General features: G+C 47.9%; 1 protein-coding gene across 1 annotated transcript; it reads left to right on the plus strand.

Annotated features, from left to right (window-relative positions):
- Nucleotides 1-216: 216 nt before the first annotated feature.
- On the plus strand, nucleotides 217-13,045 carry CNMD (chondromodulin; the record flags this gene model as incomplete). The annotated part of the gene is made up of 7 exons (XM_084269298.1): nucleotides 217-288; nucleotides 636-770; nucleotides 3,207-3,347; nucleotides 6,426-6,539; nucleotides 9,177-9,330; nucleotides 10,451-10,653; nucleotides 12,830-13,045. 7 exons carry the CDS (start codon nucleotides 217-219, stop codon nucleotides 13,043-13,045), a joined length of 1,035 nt encoding a protein of 344 aa, XP_084125424.1.
- Nucleotides 13,046-21,796: the final 8,751 nt, after the last annotated feature.

Raw genomic sequence — 21,796 nt, forward strand, 5'->3', positions numbered from 1 at the left:
TCCGACGACTACTCAAGGGTCTCATTGTGCCCAGGGCGGGGGCGGTCCTGACCCCCCGTCGGGGCCGGGCCGGTGCCGCCTCCCCGCCGGCCGGGGCCGGGGCGGGCCGGGGCGGTGCTGCCCCCCGTCGGGGCCGGGAATGGGGCCAGGGCCGGGGCCGGGGCCGGGAGCGTGGCGGCGGCGGAGCCCGGGGCAGCTCTCCCTGTCGCAGCAGCCATGGCAGAGGGGTCCGAGAAGGTGCCCATCGCCCGAGCGGGGCCCGACGATGTGGAGCAGTGCCTGCCCCCCGTGAGTGCTGCCGGGCGGCCCCGGGCGGGACGGGACGGGTCGGGATGGGGTGGGATGGAGCAGGACCGGACGGGTGGGCTCGGGACCCAGCAGGTCGGGACGGGTCGGGTCGGGATGGGATGGGTAGCGTCGGAGCAGGACCGAACGAAGGGGAAATGCGTCGGATCGGGATGGGTCGGGTCCGCTCAGGATCGGGACGGGTCGCCACGATCCTCACGGCCGGGCCGGGGTCCGACCAGGCGTCCCAGGGCGGGGGTCCCTGCCGGGACGAGGGACGGAGGCTCTGCCGGCCCAGGGTGGGCGTTGTGAGGGCCTGTGCCCCGCGCCCATCACCGCGCTCTCCGCAGGCGTACGCGGCGGCGGCGCCCCCCGGGCCGGGCCGGCTGCTGAAGGCGGGGGCGGCGGTGATGATCGCCGGAGCCCTCCTGCTCCTGGCCGGAGCCATCGGCGCCTTCTACTTCTGGAAAGCCACAGAGAGGCAGGTGAGCCTGGAAGCGCATCGTCACATCGAGCGGTTTGTTGGTTTTGCGGGGTGGTGGGGTGGGGGGTGGTGGTTTGAGCTGGTTTCGTGTAACGGGAGGCACAAGCTGGAAGATTTTCTTGCAGGGTCGATAAAGAGGTCCTTAAGCAGGTCTTTATTTTCTCAACGCTTAAAAAAACCTGTAAAAAAAACTCCCCCAAAACAAAAATCCCCTCCCTCCCCAAAAGACCCCTAGAAACCAAACCCATAATCGCTATCTTCGCTGGCTGTTGGGAGGGAGCCCCGTGGAAGCACACCTCCTTTCTTTAGTGAACATGAAACGCATCTTTGAGAGCACAGATGCTGCATTGATCGCTGCTCGCAAATCCTCAGCAAACTCAAACCCCAACAAGTCGCTGGGGATTTACATCCTGGGCAAACTCCAGCTCCCGGGACAAAAAAAGCATTGAAAGATGTAAATTCCTTGTTTTTCCACACCATCCACATTCTTGGTCCAGATCCTACCTGGACCCTCACACACGCAGTGCTATATTTACCCCATTAATGGGCACCGTTGTTCCACGCCCGTGGTTTGTAGGGCTGTGCACACACACACAGGCAGTCATGGGTAGCAGCCGTGCAGCCCTTGTCACGATGTAAGTCATGATATAAGATGGATTACTGACATTTTTCCTGGGGGTCCAGGAGAAAGCCTGCATGCAAAGCACAAAACTGAGAAGCTGCCCATCAGTTTGAAACCCAGACTTTCAGAGAGCACAAGAACGTGCTGCTTACAGATTCAGTTTGCTTTCTGTTTGCCTAAGAGTTTGGGGTTAAAACATACCTGAAACGGGACCATACACGTGTGGATGTGACCTGCTCCATACGTGCAGATCAGTATTCTCTGAGTTTGCTTTGGAAGAAGGTTTGTACCACATCCAGCCACCCGCTGCTCCTTGTCAAAGAGAGCCTTGTGTGAATCCCAGCAGCCAGAGCAGAGGTCCCCAGTGAGACAGAGGCGTGCACGCAGGGATAATTCCCCCCCTCTCCCTTCCCTCCCCTCCCCTGCTTAAGGATAATTCAGATAACAGAGAGTACAAAGTTTTACACAAAAAAAGACAGGACACGTCGCTGACATCCAGGATGCTCTTCAAGAGCCATCTTCTCCTCTGGGCTTCTGAAAAAGGGAGAGGAATGAGAATGGGTATGTGGGCAAGAGTGGGGGGTGCAGCGTATTCAGCTCTGACTGGGTGGGGGTGTTTGTGGGGCATTTGTGGGGTACAGGACAAAGTAGCCCTTTTTTTTTCCTTGCTCCCATCATCCAAATTCTGCTTTGCAAGTGTGTCATACTCGTAGTTGTCATGAGTTGATCTTCAGGTAAAGACAGCTTAGAGTTATTTTTCCAAGCTGTCTTCAAACACAGAAAACTACATTCGACTAAAATTAAATTATATTTAGGGTCTTTCATTAAAAAATTAATAAGGCAATGTTTTGAGTATTATTTTTATTTTAAAACTTTAAATTCCCTCTTCCCCCCCTTAACTGACAGGGGTAACAGTCTCAAGTCTAGCTCAGCCCCTACCATGGGGTAGGTAGACCGCATACATTGGTCTGGTTTTATTGAGCATGTCCAACAGGAGTCCTGGAGAGTGGAGAATGTGGGACTGAGTCTGTGTAACTGAGGAACCATAAATCTTTCACACCTTAGACTTCCCTGAGCGAAGGTGAGAGAAGAAGAAATTTGTCTCTAGCTGTCAGTGTAAATTTTTCATTAAAATGCTGTAAGGCTTTTTTAACACCAAAAGTAAACTGCTTGCACAGCACTTCCAGCAGAACTGCTCAAGAACATCGACAACCCCCACCCCCCTCCACAGATCATCGTCCTCCAGCAAATACAAACGGCACCGCAGCGCTCTCATTGAAAATAGGATGAGAGCAAATACGCTGACAAGGAAAATAGGAGCCTGTACAACTTCACATCCAATTTAAACAAAGTTCACATCCATTACAAGCTGGGAAACATGTTCATATTCAAGTCAAACCCATTTTCCTGCACCTCAGCAGAACGTCCTAAGAGATAAATAGGGGCTGGTCTTTGGAGGAGGAGGATGCTCGCTCCTGCTCTCCTTTGGGAAGCGTGCCAGCATAAGATGTGATTCCTAAAATGTGACCTAGAAGAAGGTTTAAGTTGGAGCGAGCCTGGATGTGGAGTCTCCCCACATTATGTTTGAAGAAAAAACAAGTAGTACATGGAGGAGGCACCTCAGGAGGTCTCTAATCCCACGTGCTGCTCCAAGCAGGCACAGCATCACAGTAGTGTGGTGTTGGGTGTTGGAGGGTTATCAGAAATAACAGGAGCTGAAAAGGGATCTGACAGTCAGATTGACCCGTGGCCTGGTGTAGGAGAACCTCAATAAGCAACCAGTGGTGTGTGCTACTGCTCTTTTGTTGATTCCAGGTGTACAACGTCCACTATACTATGAGCATTAATGGAAAAGTACAAGATGGGTCGATGGAAATAGATGCTGGAAACAACTTGGAGACATTCAAAACAGGAAGCGGGAGTGAAGAGGCCATTGAAGTTCATGATTTTCAGATTGTGAGTACCTCCACCCTTGTCTTTGCATAACATGCTCCAGCTCTGGGCTCTAAGGACAGACAGTGTGTCCTGCCCCAACTTCTCTGCCCCAGTGGGCCTCAGGTTCCAGCCCCCAACTATCCACACAGACATCCACCTTTCACAGCAAGCCAGGCACTTTCCTCCAAAACAACATCCAAGGGCATTTTGGGGATAGTTCATGCCAGGGCCTGTCCTGGGAAGCAGTGACAGATTAGGCTGCATCAGGTCTGGCTCTGCATTTTCAAGCCATTGAGCAGAGCTGCAACATTTGCCCCTGGGGTCCTGCTAGAAAAATGTTCTGGCAGGCTGTGACACAGCCCTTGCATGATTTCTTACGACTTGAACTGGTAAAACCACCTCCCCCTCCCCAAAACGTTACCCAAAACATTTAGATTAGTTATTAGGGGGAATTTTTTTACAGAGAGTGGTGAGGTGCTGGAACAGGCTGCCCAGAGAGGTGGTGGATGCACCATCCCTGGAGGTGTTCAAGGCCAGGTTGGATGGGGCCCTGGTGCTGGGACACTTGGGCTGACAGCAAACACATTTGGGTACCCCAGCAACTTGACTGTGGCTGCTCAGCACAGAGCCTGGAGTAACAGATGCTGAATCTCAGCAGAGCTCAGTAGCTCAGAGCAGTTTGCTGAACTGTGCCACCTCTGAGCTACTAAAGGCACATCTACGTGATGTTGTAGAAACCTATTTACAGGGCCCAGATCCTTCAACTGATGTTTTCAGGTGAGAAACATCCCACTCAAATTCAGAGTTAAGTCCTCTGTAAGTCAAAGCAGCACCTAAAATAAAGATGATGCTGCTAGGAAGACTTGCCCAGGGTTTCTGGAGCAGCCACCTTCTCCTTGGTGAATCTAGAAAGACCAAGACATTCAGCTCCTTGGCTTCTCAGCAAGGACAAACAAATCCATGCCAGTGACAGGACAAGGGGCAAGGGGTGCAAGCTGGAGCGTAGGAAGTTCCATGTGAACATAAGGAGGAACTTCTTCACTGTGAGGGTGACAGAGCACTGGGACAGGCTGCCCAGAGAGGCTGTGGAGTCTCCTTCTCTGGAGACATTCAAAACCCACATGGATGTGTTCCTGTGTGATTTAGCCTAGGTGATCCTGCTCTGGCAGGGGGTTGGACTAGATGTTCTTTTGAGGTCCCTTCCAACTCCTAATGTGATTCTGTGACCCCTACTTTACCAACAGCTGTGGTTCAGCCTTTATGAAACTCTCATTAACATCACCATAGCAACAATATTAGCAGCTGAATAAGAGCACCCACAAGGAACTCTTCTCACTTGCTTTCACCTTCCCACATCTGTACAAAAGCACCAGCCCACTGGAGAGGTGCTGAATTCACATTGTGTTGCCTGTCACAACCAGCCCAGGATCAGCTCCCAACACCAACCAGCTAAAGGGACCTCCCAGGGACGGTGCCTGCTTACAGAGAGGGTGGGGGACAGGCTCAGTGAGAGCAAAGGGACACTGCCAGTTGTGTTTTGAGCTAGCAATACACACATAAAGGAGATGGAAATGGAAGAGCTGCACTTCCAACAGTGAAGTATTTACATTAGCAGCTTTGGAGTAGCCCGCACCACGCAAATGATTGCATGGTCAGTGAAGACTTGGATTTGGCAGTATTAGGATACTCCCAGCATGCTCAGTGCACCATGATGTCTCATTTCCTTGTGTACCCGTTCCTACACAGCTATCCCCTCTCCCACTGCTTCAGTCATTTTGCTTTCATGGGTGTCTGTCTAACTGTACAGGACTGTAGGCACACAGGACGAGACGCAGGTGTCTCGGTACTGCCTGTCTCAAGCAGCATTAGATGCTCTTGGCACCCACTGTGCCAGTGCGAGGTAAGCAAGAGGAGTCATGAGGATACCCATGGCCCCCTGGCCTGGGAGCTAGAGGCTAGGCAGAAAGCCAGCATCTCAAAACACAGAATCATAGAATGGCAGGGGTTGGAAGGGACCTCTGGGGATAACCTAGTAAGCCCCCTTCCAGAGTAGGATCACCTAGAGCAGGCTGTACAGGATCATGTCCAGGAGGGGTCTGAGTATCTCCAGAGAACGAGGCTCCACAGCCTCTCTGGGCAGCCTGTGCCAAGTGCTCTGACACTCTTAGAGTGAAGAAGTTTTCCCTCATATTGAGATGGAACTTCCCATGTTCCAGTTTGTACCTTTTGCCCTATGTCTTGTCACTGGGCACCACTGAGAAGAGTCCAGCCCCATCCTCTAGACACCTGCCCTTTAGATATTTAGAAGCATTGATCAGAAATGCTACTAATACTTATATTTAGGTGGCCAAATAGAGTTTACAAGGTGTCTAAATTCCTAACATAAAAGTGAGCTCTCTTATGGGTATGTAAAAACCTACAGCAGAAGCACAGAAAATACAGACAAGGTTCCCTCATCCCCGTGTTGATGCCCATGGTGCTGACAGGTACGACCCTGGACTTGCAGGAGACCTGCAGCCCTCAGGAGCTGCTGGCACACCCTTCTCTTGCTTGCCACTAGACGTGCAGGGTTTAGGAAACCACATTTCACCCTCACAGGCCAGGCAAAGAAAGTTTCACGCACGGATTTCTGCACCACCCCCGCCCCGTCACGAGCTTCCCCTTGCTGTCACAGCCACTTCCATCTATAAATTGGACCAAGCTGCTCCCCTCTTTTTCTCAGCCTGCACCGTGAGGGTCAGCCAGCTAACGCAATTTCAAGGCTGCCTACGTGAGGTGCTAAGTTACGGTTCAAATCGTGTCAGCTAATTCCTTAGCAGAGCTGCTCCACGGAGCCTGCGGCGGGCGCGGAGGCGCTTACATAAAACACCCCCATCCTCCAGCGAGCGAGTGGGAAACTTCCAGACCCCGTTTGATGGGAGTTGTGAAGCCAAAACGATGAGGGAAGAAGAGCGTCTTGCCGCACTGGGTTTTAAATAAGATTTAACCTTCAGACTGAAAAAAAACGGGTGGCAATTTTAGCAGAGCTTGGAGCGCTTTCCTGGGGGGCGGCGGGGAGCTGGAGGGCTGCACACAACCCCCTGCCTTCTGCTTTCGCAGGGCATAACTGGAATCCGTTTTGCTGGAGGAGAGAAGTGCTACATCAAAGCGCAGCCGAAAGCTCACGTCCCCGAGGTCGATGCCATGGCTAAAGCGAGCCTCTCGTCCGAGCTGGTAAGGGCCAAGTCGTGGGTTTTAGAAACAAATCTTTCTATAGGGAGAAATCTTTCAAAGGGGTGTTTAAGTGCCAATGAAAATGGCATTTGAAAGCCCCTGTGGTTAGTGGTAGGGCTGTTGAGGGTTCGCCGACTGATGGCAAGAGGCCCCTGAAAGGTAAGAGAAGTAAGATTGGTGTTAGAGATGTCCCGGTCTCCAGGGGCATCGCGAGAGGCTGCAGACTGCAGAGTGGGGGAAGCACTAGACCGATGTCTGGCAGATGCATTGAGACCTCACTGCCTGGCACACCTGCCTGAGATCGGGCCGTAAGCAAGCCCGTGGAGGGAGCAGATGGAAGAAGCAGTTGCTTTAGTCAATGCAAAGAGGGACAGTGGCAGATCCCAGGAGATTTCCATCTATCTGCAGCAGCAGCAGGGACTCCATGACTCAAAATACTCCGAAAGAATCAATGGGAAATTGTGGAGAATATTATTAAAAACACCATTTAACCAATAATGGTTATGAAAAGTTAAGAAATTGCTTTCTTAAATGACATCAGACTTCATTTTAGGACATTGTGTCAACTAAATTTCATGGAATCTGCATCACAAACACCTCAAGAGCTGCAATTCTCACCCAGATACCACCAAAACTCCTCTCTAACTCACCTTTATAAAAAAACCCATTGCTTTAGGTGAGCAAAGCCTGAGTTCCACAGAGCTCAGGCCACCAAACCCATTGCTCATACAGAAGTGGCTCCATCGACTTGAGTATGGCCAAGCCTGGACATGGGTTGGGTCTCAGTCACTGGTGGGAGAACACAGGAGATCCACAGCCCCTTTTCCTGGGTTTGCTTTGCTCCCAAGAAAGTAAAAGTGGGTAGAGTTAGCTGGGAGAGAAGCACCCTTAAGGCTGCACCTACCTACAACGGTGCTGTGATTTCTGAATTTCTACTTTAAACCAAAGGGGGGAAAGCTTCCTCTGAATTCCAGCAGCAAGGAGCCAGCAATATTACAAAGTCTTCTCAAGCTGGCGGGATTTTCCCCATGATGACATGGACATCTTGTCCAAATTCCAGGCAGATGTCTATCTCTTTCCCACCTTGCCTTATTTTAGAGGCAGGCTAGGTGCCTTGATGTTATTACCACTTTTGCCTAAAAATGAAGGTGTCCATTTCCCGTCTTTTTTGTGAGAGTTAAAGTCACAGGACTGAAGACATTAACCGAAAACAGTCCAAAAGTCTTTTCTAACCTCCTACCTGGCTACACCAGACTTCCTCATCCTGTTTCCTGTGCGTTATCTCCAAAGATGTCTCACCTACACGACCGCTGCACGAAGGCACCAAGGCCAAAACCAGCAGCCAGTGGGTTATTAACCTTCCCCCATTGCTTGACACTCCAGGTTAGATGTACAATGAGAATGGCAAAGTAGTAATTGTTTTTCTAGAGCCAGTCCCCTCTCTGACACACACCTACTCTGGAGAAGGCATGCATATGCCTTTTGCTTCCAACACGCCCCCCAGCCAACGCTGCCTGCAGAAGTGGCGGATTAAGCTTTCCTAGATACTCAGGCTCTGCCTGCTCACAAGTCACGACCATCTGAAACAGAAACAAAGGATATTTTTATTTCTGCAAACCAGATTCAGAGATTTCTGATGCTGATAAAAGCTTAAGTGGGAGAGTATAAAGAGCACTTCTCACTTAGACAGATTGGATAGCAAGCTTAAATGACTTGAGACCTACAAAAGAAATCAATAAACACATTAAAGGAACAACAACGCGACAGAATAAATTGATCTAGTCAGTTATATAACAAGTTTTGATGACTTTTATGGAAGCAATTTAGAATTTTGACTTTGAAATCATACCGGTTTTCATGATTCAAAAGTTGGTTTTCTTTTAATATTTCACTGTCGCTATAAAATACTTACACATTTTATGTAAAATAATACTTTGAACTAACAACTTTAAAGAATCAATCACTGGCATTTCCCTACATTACTTTGAAGATGCGAACCAAAAACCTGCAGGGTACACTTCAAAAAGGCAGGCTCCTTTAACTCACACTTCAAGCTTTTGGTCAATTGAATTGCTTTTACCAAACGAGACCTTTAATCAGACCGATCACGTTGACTTAAAACTGGAAGCTGGGGCAGTTCTCCAGCTGTAATCCTCTCTAAAACTTTTAAACAAGATATTCCACACACACACACACACACACACCCCTATTGTAAATACACTTATCTCTTGGGAGTACATCAAATGAGAACAGGGCATGATAAAAGATGAGGGTCTTGGTTTTAGATGGCATGTTGCGTGGCTGCTCTGCTGCAGATGGTAAATCTTCACGGTTTCCACCACCTGAAAATCCGGCGCTTTGGGCCGAAAGATCTCTGACACCTTGTCGTTGCACACAGGGTGGAAGCCTTCCAAGACAGGTGAAGCCTTAGGAAAGCTGAGAGAAGTTTAGCTGTTCGTTTCAGCAACCTTTGCTCAGGCTTTGGCTCAGCACAGTCGCTTCACATTCATGGAATAGGAGGATGCCTGGTATTAGCTACAGCAGACGATTATACACTGGGATGCTCAAGCATTAACAGCAGGCGGGCACGTGACTGTTCACTGAGCTAGCAAAGGATTTGCGCTCCTCTCTTTGCAGGAAGATGAAATCATGCCTGTGAGATTTGACGAAAACTCCCTTATCTGGGTGGCTGCAGATGAGCCTATCAAGCATAACGGTTTCCTAAGTCCCAAAATTTTAGAGCTTTGTGGGGATCTTCCAATTTTCTGGCTGCGACCAACATATCCCAAAGGTAACGCTTCTTATGCTTGAAAAGTATGTTGTCCCTCCCTTCATCTAAACTCCTTCCCCACATCAGGTCAGCTGCCAAGACTTGCACATCTGGGAAGCCACACCTAGACATTTGGTCTGCCATATTTGCATCTCAATTTATATAGCCCACATGGGTGACTTAATATGAGATGAAGTACTGCCAGAGAGGTTAGGACCTTAAACTAGACCCAAAATATTTAGGCAGCTGACACCAGGTAGCAGGAACACCATACCTGGCCAAGTGTTAGGGAACCACCAAGCTCCTGATCTAGGACCATAGCCTGTCTTGTTTCCCACTTTGTTTCTCCAGAGGATTTCACTGGAGTGGAGGAACAAGATACTTTAGTTAGGCAACTGGCAGATGAAGTTTATGAGGTCCTGGCAGGAGTCCCATCACCCACATCCAAGCTTAGCAAAAGTGTTCTGGAGTCATCAGGAAGAGCACAACTTCTCCAAGTAACTTCCAGGTCTGGGAGAAGAGGAGAAGGCTTGAGAAAATCCACTTCACCTTGGTCCAGTTAATTTTAGAACACTCAAAGAAGGGAGGGGGGAAGACATTTTAGAGTACTTGTAAATCCAAACTACCAACATATTCCACTTTTCTCATGATTTTTCATATCCCGCTGGGCAACAAAAGATCAGTATCAAAGCTCTCCAGAAGCTGTTTTCAGCAGGTATACCAGCTGCCCTTGGGAGCAGGACATCAGTCTGTCACAAAAGCACTTTAAAGAATGAGATGTGTAGGACTGGTCTTGTTAAACTGTCAGCAGCTGCCAGCACTAGCATCAGTGACCAAATGGTGGGTCAAAAAAATCCCCAAACTCCTCAACACCTGTTTTGCCTCAAGGGGAGGAATAGGGGGGGGGGGGGAAACAGGGGGGAATAACTTCATACCCCTTCAGACTGACAGTGGCTGCAGATACAGCACAGGAAGGCAAGCAGCTCCCATGAGGATGCTCATCAAGTTCACCACCACTCAGTTTCATCTTTCCCTCTGTATTTTTTAATACTGAAATAAATCATTGAAACCTTAGATAAGGTGTGGATAAACACAAGGTCACGCTGGAGGTAAGGTTGTCCTCTTGTGATTATTCTTTCAGATAACCAAAGGAGAGAAATGAAGAGGAACAAACGCCAATCAGAACCAAACTTGGATACCGAAGACTTGGAAGCTGCTGCCGAAGAAGTAAACACCAGGTCACCCACCACACAGGTGGTTCAAAATCTTGATCACCAGTCTAATGGAACCAGGCCAATGGGACAAGAAACCGATCAAACTCTTAATCCAGACAACCCATATAATGTAAGTATTTACATGTAATCTTCTTCCACAGCCCCAGGCTGTTGTGGACAGGTAGTACTGCTGATGTGGGGCTTGTCTTTTTTTTTGGTGTTTTTAATTTTGTTGCTTAGCCCTTCTCTAAGATTAGAGTTATTAAAAAAAACTTGAAGAGGTCCAGAAAAGTCTTTCCTTGACCTCCTTCCTTGACCTCACCCTGGTTTTCATTAGACTTCAGTCTGAAACAGGCACAAGTGCTTGAGGTGGCAAGACTAAGGCGAGTTGATGCCAAGTTTCCTTTCAGGGTTGAGGAAGCAGCACTAGAGACATCCAGCACCCAAAACCAACCCAAAGCCCATCAGGCAGCTGATCCCCATCACTCACTGACAATGTAAAGAGAGAATCCAGTAGCTAGAAATGCACTTTGCCCTCAAACAGAAATCACCAGCAGAAGTGAGTAGTGCAGAGGGAAGCAGTGGCGATACCTGATTGCAAAGAGATGAGGGTTAGGCCAAACAAATCTGTTTTCTCAGCCTCTTCTCTATCAGAGTAAGTGGCCCTGGTCTAACAAACAACCCACAGAGGAGACCCTGTTTTGAGAAGGCAACAGTGGGTGAAGGATGAGCATCACAGAGCTGGTCCTTGCTCTTCAAGACGAAGCAGCCGACGCAGAAAGAGCACAGGAGCTGCCGCGCCGCAGGAAAGCTGGCTGCACCGTGGGCACCTTCCAGTCTGCTGCACCCGCGCCAGACAATTTACACCCACCATTTGGTGCAGCAGGAGCAAGTCACTTCAATACAACACTGTCACAAGATAAATGCCTCCTGCTTTGGAAGCAAGTCCCAGCTTTGACTTGACATTTATGCAACAGCAGGAGATCATTAGACTGTGACAGCGTTCTGCCGAGTTGACATCCCTTAATTAAACTTAAATTAATCACTCCAAATAAAGTGGATCTAAACCGGCTCTCTCACGAGGTCACTCGAACAGCAGCAGCACTGGAACGTAACTTCTCCTTGCAGCTACCAACGTGATCATGTTGGAGCTGTCCCATCTCTGTAGGGCAGCATCAGCAGAGCCCCCATAGGTCTGTCCTTCCAGCCAGAGGGTCCCATGGCCACACGGGGAATGTCCAGACACATGCGGTCACCAAACATCCCTCAGCCTGCAGGGTGGGATTCACCTTCGCTAAGTTGCTGCACAGATATCTATGCCCAAGGTCCCTTCAGAGACTCATTCACTTCAAAAGGACCATTAATTGTACCACAGCCTGCAGGATGAAATGAATCCTCCCTGGATCTCTTTCTGCCCACCCACTATGAGTGGAGTCTGGACGATGAGCTCAGGTGTGGAAATTCACTCTGCAGGTATCTGAGCTCATGGATGATGACTCCTGCCCAAGGAAATGACACCCTCCCTCCCTGCTCCCCAGCCTGGGAACAGGTCACTGGGGGCCTGAATGGCACTGAGCTGTCACTAGTGCCCTGTACAAGCCCAGGCAAGAGATGGCACTTTCTGTGCCTCAAGTTTTCCATGTGCTGCTGGTTTTCTGTATGAAAAATGCTCAGGTAGAGAGTGCAGCATTGCTCCAGCTTTTGCTCTCTGTCACTGCTTTTCCTGAAATAACATTGATGGGGAAAGAAAAAAAAATGAGTTTCAAAAAGCAGAATACCCATGTGACACTTTCATCCCTAGAAAGGAGGAAAGGAATTTTGAAGGGTGAAGGCAGTAGCAAGAGCCTGCTATTACATACGCACCTAACTGTGGCAGAGGGGGATGAAAAAAAAACCCAAACCAGACTGAAAGACAAGGGAGAAATATTCAGAAAGCTTGAGGGGAAATAGCTTACTCAATAGTTTCCTGGGAATGCTGTTAAAAAAAGCATTGAAATAGAAAAAATTAAAACATTAAACCCACAGCATAACACTTCAGATATTGTCATCTACATGAAAGACCCAGATAACGCTCTGGAAATCTTTTCCATCACTAATATTTAAAAGTCAGGGAGTATTACTGCTGCTGGATCTTTTTTTGCAAAGACTGAAAGGGAGTTAGTGGGAGTTAGTTAGTGGGAGTCAGTTAGTGGGAGTTCCATTAACTTCAGTGGCACCCAGATTTGGGTTTTTACCCTTTGTAGGGGTAAGAGGTATATCCTGCATTCTCAGAGCACCGAGGTGATGCTTAATCTTTTCCCTTTCAGCAACTGGAGGGCGAAGGGATGGCTTTTGACCCCATGCTGGATCACCTAGGCGTGTGCTGCATCGAATGCCGGCGGAGCTACACGCAGTGCCAGCGCATCTGCGAGCCCCTCATGGGCTACCACCCGTGGCCATACAACTACCAGGGCTGCCGCACCGCCTGCCGAATCATCATGCCCTGCAGCTGGTGGGTTGCTCGCATCATGGGTGTCGTGTGAGCAACAGCAATCCCAGCTTTTGACAGAACAAGCAGGAAGGTGATGACGACAACCGACGCTGCAGTCCCAATCTTGACTTCTAAAATAAAATTTAATTAATTAAATAAATAAATCAAAGCGTGTTGCTGTGCCAGAAGCAAAGCCAGGTATCCTACCTGTCAATAAAAACTTGAAGTCAGTCTTCCATTAGCTTTACAAGGGTACACCAGCACTTCCTGAATTCAAAACCCAAGGCATCCCCAAAAGAGAGGCTCTTGAACTTTGCTCACAAACTGGTTTAGCAGTCCAGAAGCTCACTCATAAATCCAAGTTCAGCCTTTCATAAAAAAACCCTCTCTTTTTGAGCAACATGTGAAAATTTACATCCAATTAGGCAACTAGCTCAACTTGCACGCTTGGGAGTACCTTTCATCCATGTAGCTTACTTAAATAAATCACAAGTTAAGTTGCTCCCTGTTGCTATTCATACCGAGTTGCCAGGTCATTATGAATGGTTATAAACCAATTACAGCATACCTTTCCCACAAAGCTGCTCCAGGGGACACGGGAAAGTTCACATTGTGCTAAATCGGAAACCAACGGCAGGAGAAAGGGGCCGCGGAAGGGAAAGTGCGTGGCCGCGGAATCAAAACCCTTCGCACATCTCCACATCAAAGCAGCCCCGGCACCAAGGATTTTGTATCCATGATACCACTGTGGTGTCTAACAAGTATCTGATCTCCAGCTACTCGAGCAGGAGTATTTACATGCAGTTGCAGACCAAAGAGCCCCAAGACCCTTCAGAATCTACAACAGCCGCGGTATTTATAAATCCTTGAACTAGACACTTTTGACACGAGATTACTACCCCTCTTTATCCCAAGTGGATAGCAGCCATTCACGCTGGCTTCTCTGGCTTTGCTGAGGCTAACCTCCCCTCCCTGCAAGAGAAGCTGCTTACCAGTAAGGAGAGAAAAGAAAGAAAGGAAAATAAAAAAAGAGAGGTTTCTAACCTCACCCTGTCTCACACAGGCACACTCTGCAATTACCAGGATTGATCCTATTACGTATTAAATCTCTAAGGAAGGTGCTAAGCTGAAACACCCACAAAGAAGGAATGACTTAGGTTTTCTAGCCTTGAAAACCAGAGACAGAGATAAATTGCACTGCCTTCATCCTTAACGCGCGTCTTGAACCCTACCCCTGAGTTTAGGGAGCCATCTGCATGGGCTTTGTGAACAGAATGGTCCAATTTTTTCTTAAAAGTTCACTTTCTGGAGCATTCATTGTGACTAAACAGCTCTTGAGATGTTGCAAGCCTAGTAATGTTATTAACACTGCGTGACACACAGAAAAGAGGAATTAATTTGACATAATCGTGGCTTAAAGAAAATAAAGAGAACCTCATGCAGAATGCTAAACTGCATATCTAAAAAGCAAAGTGTTAAATGAGAAGGAGATGAGAATAGAATTCAGTATTTTGTTCTGTTGTAGCTTTTTGTTTAATATAAGCCTCACCTTCCCTTAATCTGAAGAATAGACTTGCTTCGAGATTTAAATGAAAAACTTCTTAAAGTGGGATTTCAAGGCCTGTTAAATTGGAGTTTCTGCTTTTTTTAAAATGAAAATGACCTTGATCATCATTATTTTGTTTTAGAAGTACGTCATCATTATGCTTAAAAAAGTCAGTTTTCCCTTTTTTTTTTTAAACTGCAGATTAAATAAATACATTAAAAACAGCGTTTGCTTTCCGTGCTTTTCTCATTGTAGAAAGTGTAACAGGACCTTTACGTACATCACAGAATCACAAGGTTGGAGAAGACTTTTAAGATCATCAAGTCCAACAGTTCCTGTCTATAGCTAAACCATATCCCTAAGTACCTCATCTACTCTTTGCACCTCCGGGGTCGGTGACTCAACCCCCTCCCTGGGCAGCCTGTTCCAGGCCCTGACAGCTCTTTCAGTAAAAAATTTTTTTCTAACATCCAATCTGACCCTGCCCTGGTGCAGCTTTGTGCCATTTCCCCTCTTCCTGTCTCCTGTCACCTGGCTGAAGAGACCATCACCCACCTCTGTGCAATCTCCTTTCAGGTACTTGTAGGTGGTGATAAGGTCTCCCCTCAGCCTCCTCTTCTCCAGACTAAACATCCCCAGCTCCCTCAGCCACTCCTCATATGATTTGCCCTCCAGCCCCTTCACGAGCCTGGTTGCCCTTCTCTGGACTTGCTCGAGGATCTCAATGTCCTTTTTATGGTTGGGAGCCCAGAACTGGACACAGTACATGAGGTGTGGCCGAGTACAGGGGCACAATCACCAACCTAGACCTACAGGCCACACTGTTTTTGATACAAGCCAGGATGCCATTGGTTTTCCAGGCCGCCTGGGCACACTGGTGACTCATATTCAGCCTGTAGTCAACCAACACCCCAAGGTCCTTCTCTGCCTGACAGCTCTCCAGCCAATCTCCCCAAGCCTGAAGCATTGCATGAAGGCAAAGAGAAGGAAACATAACTGTGCGTATGAAATTGACTGGTGATCTCTTTTCCACCTCAGGCTATTCTGAGGCACCCCATGACCCACTTCTCCTCGTGTCCCCTCCAGGAAAAGAAAAAAGAAGTCTTCCTTAGAAGTGACTAAAAAAGAATCACGTAGATGATTTCCATGTATACACACTCTTGGCAACCTCAACTCTTCCTAAACAAAACCTGTATCAGTTGGTTTTGATAGGCAAAGCAAGTAAGGAATAAAAAGCACCATCCTGCTCATGGGTGCGCTGCAGTGCTGCACACCGACCGCCCGTGCTGAGAGCTCCTCTGTACATACCATGCCAGGAAACCCCAGCGACCACCAGAGACGCAGACACGCTACTCACACAGCTGGTGACTGGGAAAATACCCAGATCGCCAAGGTTACTGTCCTGGTTTCGGTCAGGATGGAGTTAATTTCATTTGTAACAGCAGATGAATGCTGTGTTTGAGAGTAAAATGGGAGTACTGCTGATAACACCCTGATGTTTCTAGTTGCTGTCAGACAGTCAAGGACTTTCTCAGCTCTTCATGAGAAAGGAGGGGCGAAGCCAGGACAGGTGACCCAACTGACCAAAGAGAGTATTCCACGCCAGTTACGTCCTGCCCAGGATATCGGGGGGCTGACGGGAGGAAGGCCTGGGGCGGCTCCGGGACGCACGGTTCTTGGGGGACGGTCGGGTTCTGGGACGGCTCTGGGTGGCACGGCCTGAGTTGTGTGGTTTGGTGAGAAACTGCATTGTGTATCAACAGCTTCATATATTTTGCTTTGAAGTCCTGTTAGTATTGTTACATTGTATCTTTCTGTTATCTTAGTAAACTATCCTTATCCCAACCCACGGGCCTCTTAATTTCTTGATCTTGGGGTTATTTGCCCCTTTCTACTCCTTTTCCCTTCCCTTACTTCTCACCCCCGCTCCCCTTCCCTTTAACCTGCTCTTTTCCTTTAAGGAGCAGGCAGCTGCGTGGATCTTGGCCCTCAGCCGGGTGAAACCACGACAGTTACCCAAGCACAACACAGAGGGCACAACTTACCCACCTCTGAGAGGTACACAAGAAGATGCCTCCCCCAGCAAGCAGGGTTTTATTTACCTATACAGCAGAGTCAAATAAACACATAAATGAAGTTCTTTTGCTGGGGGGGCAAGGTTGAAGGATCTTATTTGAGAGAACATCTAATTTTGAGGGAAACATTCTGAGGCAAAATAGGAATGACAATAAAACCAACGACCTGACGGTATGAAGATGCAGCATCGTTCCCTGCAGTAGTGGCTCAGACTACAGCTGTAACCACCGACAGCAATCCTGTTCCCTGTTCCCTGCTGCACAGCGCTTACACTGTTGCTGAAGGCAGGTTTTCCACGGCCACCACAACACAACACCTTGCACACTAAAGGGGTTATGGCATGTCTGCATTTGGAGGGGGAGGATGGGGGGGGGATGACACAGGGATTTCTTGAATCTGACTTCACGCTGGCAGAAATCAGCTCAGAAACCTTCCTTTGGCCAAATTTTAGTGGAGAAGGAAAGAAAGAGGGATGAGCGTGTCACCAGCAGCGTTCCCTACCACAGGTGGGTGAATGTTAGCCAGAGCACTGTAATTCCACTGTCCTTAAAACTTAATTACCCATGTGATTGTGTACTTAGGAGGATTAGGATAGCAGAGCGGGAGTAGGGGATAACTTCAGGCTGGTGGAAAAGAGAAGGAAAACAGGGAAAGGCACAGGGTTGAAAAGACTGAAAGCCAGTGATGGGAAGGAAAGAGGCATCTTCTTTTCTGCATACAGAGGCCCCTTTCTCCCCACTTCCAAGGAATGAGTCTGTCCCTTTGCCCTTTTTGATATGGAATCATGCTCCACTTGCACCTACGCTGAGACAGTAAGAAGAAGCTGGGGGGCATGGAAGGTGAGGAAACTGTCTTCTGCCTCCCATATAACACTTCGCCCCTGCTGCAGCACGAATTCTCGGTGAAGAACAGACTACTCACTTCACCTTTGGAGCAGGGAAAGAAAAAAACTAAAACCTAGAGAGGCATAACACTACAGTTGGCAGAGAACAGATTGTTGATTGGCACACTGGGGTGGACACCATGTCTGCTCAGAAAGGACAAGAGTTAGATCAGTCTAACTCTTCAGGCTGGCAGCACCACCATGTTCTGCTTTTGAGAGGCTCAACTCGTCTCTTACAAGCACTGCACGTCTACCAGAGATGAGAGAAGCAGCCTTGAGCTACAGCACAACAGGCATTGTCTGCGACCCCCAGAACAGCAGCAGAGAGTAATCCCATCTGTGTTATTAAATGGGAAAGCTACTCTTGCCTCTTGCTGTTCTATTCCCGTACTTACAGCAGTACTACAAGTCAGAGCACTGAGGTGAAACTGCCCCGGTCTTCTAGACAGTGGAATCTACAGATGACTGAAAGGCTTGGGAAAAAAAAAAAACAACACAAAACAACTCTGAGAGAAGTTTGAACACGATTAAAACATCATCCACTCTGCCCTAGCAAGGAGTTCTCTGCCTCCAGCCAGTGCCAGTGCTGCAACAAATTCCACTCACCCTCTTGGTCCTGAAGGAAATTCCCATTGTCACCAGTACCCTTCAGAGTCCCTGTTCAACCTCCAAACTCCCAGCTACCTCCCTCTTGAATGAGGGCTTCTGGAACCATTCTGTGCATGCGTTTTGTCAAGAATAAAACATAGACAGTTCATGAAGCACCTTCCCACACAATTTGTAAGGAAATTCTGCCTACTACTTTGATCCAATTCCTTCCTACCAGGAAAAAAAACAACCCCAAACACTCCTCTCCCCACTCTGTAAGGCAACAACAGCTGCCATTGTTAGTCAATCTGTGTGTAGAAGTTAGGTGACCTGTCTGTGCTCAGAAACATGCTGGGATTACGTTTAGACCTGCAAGGTTGGTTTACAGGATTGAGATGGACAGGGAGGGCTACCTCTTGATTGCTACAAGCTTTAGCCCGAAGCGAAAGCATTATATTTGCATTACGTGTGCCTCAGGAGTACATAAGCAGCAATGCATTTTATTTTACTTTTTGCCTTAAGCTAAGTAAATTGAATCCCAAAGCAGTGAAACAGTACCCACTTAATACAATATTATGCTTATCTGACAAAATATTCCCATGGCCTTTCTGTGAGTGAAAGGAGACAGAGGAAGCCCTTCTGTGTTCCACTCCTCAGTAAGTAAGAGCAACTCGATTGGCAGAAAAACCCTCAAATTACTTTTTCATTTCTATTTAAGAGTTTTTTTATCTAGGCTTTTCCCACAGCAGGTCTTGGCTAAGCGCTGTTAAGTGCTCCGAATGACATTTATGAAGCAAGGCTGGCCAAGAGACAAGAACCCAATTTTGTGACAAAGTGAAGCGCTCAGACATGTGTCTTCCTTCTACATTAAAAAGGAAGAAAGGCCTTTCACAGCATAAATAAAAAGGCAGCAAAGCACTTATCTGGGAGAATCAAGTTCAAGTCCCTGTTCCAAATCGACTTCAGTGTCAGCAGCTCACGTGGATGGCAAATGCATCTGGAGCATCCGAGCAACTAGCTAGTCACAATTCTCCAAAGAGTGGGAAATTCCCCACTGGAGCAAACAAACCTTCACTGAGACATGCCACAAGTATCAACCCTTTTGGATACTCTTCCATGAAGCAGACATTACTTAGCAAGAGTCGAGAGGTAAGGCACTCACACAAACCTACCTACATTCAATCCATCCCCCTTCATCGTATTCAAAGACCAGGATGACATTTAGTTCTGAGGGTCATCAGGTTGGAGCTTTGGAAAACAAGAGTCCATTCTTATGAAAAAAGCTATTCAAAAAGAAATCACAGCCTAGCTTGTGCTTTAAGCTAGTCATGATCCAAGTGCATCCAGAAAATACAGCTACATCAAGGCTGTAGTCATAGTCTACAGCTGCCAAGTACGACATTCTGGAGCTCACAGCCATGGCATACATCCAAAAACAAGCTCTCTTTTCAGGATTTGTCAGATTTTAAAATCTTGGTATCCATCTACTGTGCAGGTATCGTAACAATGCTAGGAAAAATACCCCACTGCACTTTCCCACTATCCCTGCAAAACCTCAATTCCTAGTCCTCAGGAGAAACAGAATAAATACATCCTTTCTTCCTTGTCCTGTTTCCAATCACCTTTCACATACGTTTATTACTGTAACAGCTGCAGAATTCGTGTGTCCTATTAAACACCTGTGCTAACAGGCTCTCTATTTTACCAAGCTCATCCAGGTCTCACTGTAATAAAACAACATATCAAATACAAACAAAACCAGAATGACCAAAAGAGCCCATGTAATTAGGAATGGAAGGAAAAGTAGCAAGCTTAAAGCAGCATCCAGTGGTTAGCAGGGAATGAAGTGGCTTTCAGGGGGCTGCAATATTTGTAATTCATGGGGCTTCCTAGAATCATACATTATTCAGGTATCAGTTTGTGGTTTTGGCTGGCTGGGTTCTGGTGGAGGAGGAGGGGCTGCAGGGGTGCATTCTGCAAGCAGCAGCCAGGAGCTCTCTGCAGGCCCCACAGAGCAAACACCAGCTGGCTCAAGGCCGGAGTCGTTGCTGACCAAGGCCCAGCCCATCAGCGATGGTCACAGCGCCTCTGGGCATCACATTGAGGAGAAAAAAAGACCGCAGGCAGCCGCTTGTTGCCACCAGAGAAGGGAGTGAGAAGGTGTCAGGAACTGTGCAGACATCAAGGTCAGTGAAGAAGCAGGGGGAGGAGAAGCCACTTCAGGCACAGAAGATGCCCCTGCAGCCTGTGGAGAAACCCATGGTGGAGTGGGTGTCTCATTGCAGCCCATGGAAGATGAGGGGGAGGCAGAGCCCCACACCTGCAGCCTATGGAGACTCCATGCTGCAGCAGGTGAAGACATATAGAAGACACTGTGACACACATTGGAGCAAGCTGCTGGCAGGACCTGCAGCTTCCATGCCAGAGCAGGTTTGCTGAGGAGAATTGTGACCTTGTGGGGAACCAGGCTGGAGCAGTCTGGCCCTGAGAGACTGAGAGACATTCTATGATTATGACTGCACTCCATAGCAGTGACCCACACTGGGGCAGCTGGTGAAGAGCTGAAGCCCCATGGGAAAGGACTCATGTTGGAGAAGTTTGTGGATGAGCCTCCTGTGGGTGGGACTCCATGCTGGAGCAGGTGAAGAACAGGAAGAACATCCCTCCCAACTACGAAGGAAAACAACTCGCAAGGTACTGACCAAAACCCTCATCTCCCCCTGTGACACCTGAGTGGGGAGGAAGGGAGAGAAGCACGAATAAAGCCCATAGAGAAGGGAGTGGTATGGAGAGGTGTTCTGAGATTTGGTTCTAATTTTCATTATCCTATGCTGGTTTCACTGGGTGTGTGTAATAAATAAGATGGTTTAAATGTTTAAGTGTGCTGAGTCTGTTTTGTCCATGACACCAATTGCAGAACGATCTCTCCCTGTCCTTATCTTAACTCCTGAGCCTTTCCATATGTATTTCCTCCCCTGTCCATCTGAAAAGGGGAGTGATAGAGTGGCTTTGGTGGGCATCTGGCCTCCAGCCAGGGTCAAACCACCACACATCTAAATTTCCAAGAGAAGGCAGCACATGGACAAAGAATGTTTACTACAACTTCATAAATCCATGTTTGCATCACAGAATGCCCAGGGACCGTGTCCAGGTGGCTTTCGGGCACTCTAAGCACCTGCAGACTTGTATCCAAGCGCAGAATTTCTTAGATTTCTCAATTCTTTTTCTATAAATACTGTTATTTAAAAATTGATCATGATGGAAAAGCTGAACTGATGGAAACAATTAAGGATGCACAGGGTCTTCTCTAAAATATAACCAGTTTCCAATATTCAGAAGTAACAGAACTTCAAGCAACCGCTTGCTATCTTTGTTTTCAAGCAACTGCAATCTATATTCAAGGCAGGCAGAAGACCCACTTTCCTGGAGAAACTTCCAGCCACCACTGACTTTCACCCTCCCATCACACAGTTCAACCTGTTACCCAGGTGGAAGGACTCCACGAGTAGAAACTGTGTGTCTGCATCAAGACCTGCAATCCCATCCTCTTCCCCAGATGAAAGATTTGCTCCTACAGGTGCCAGCTTCCTTTTTGGTTAAGCAGGGTATTCATTCACACAGTCACCTCAGTGCTTGAAGTGATTCCACCCATCAAGAAGCAAGACTGCTAAAAACGAAATGAAGCAGCTTCCGTATAGAAAACGTTATAT

Source organism: Gallinula chloropus, assembly GCF_964237585.1.
Source record: "Gallinula chloropus genome assembly, chromosome: 1".
NCBI classification, from domain to species: Eukaryota; Metazoa; Chordata; class Aves; order Gruiformes; family Rallidae; genus Gallinula; species Gallinula chloropus.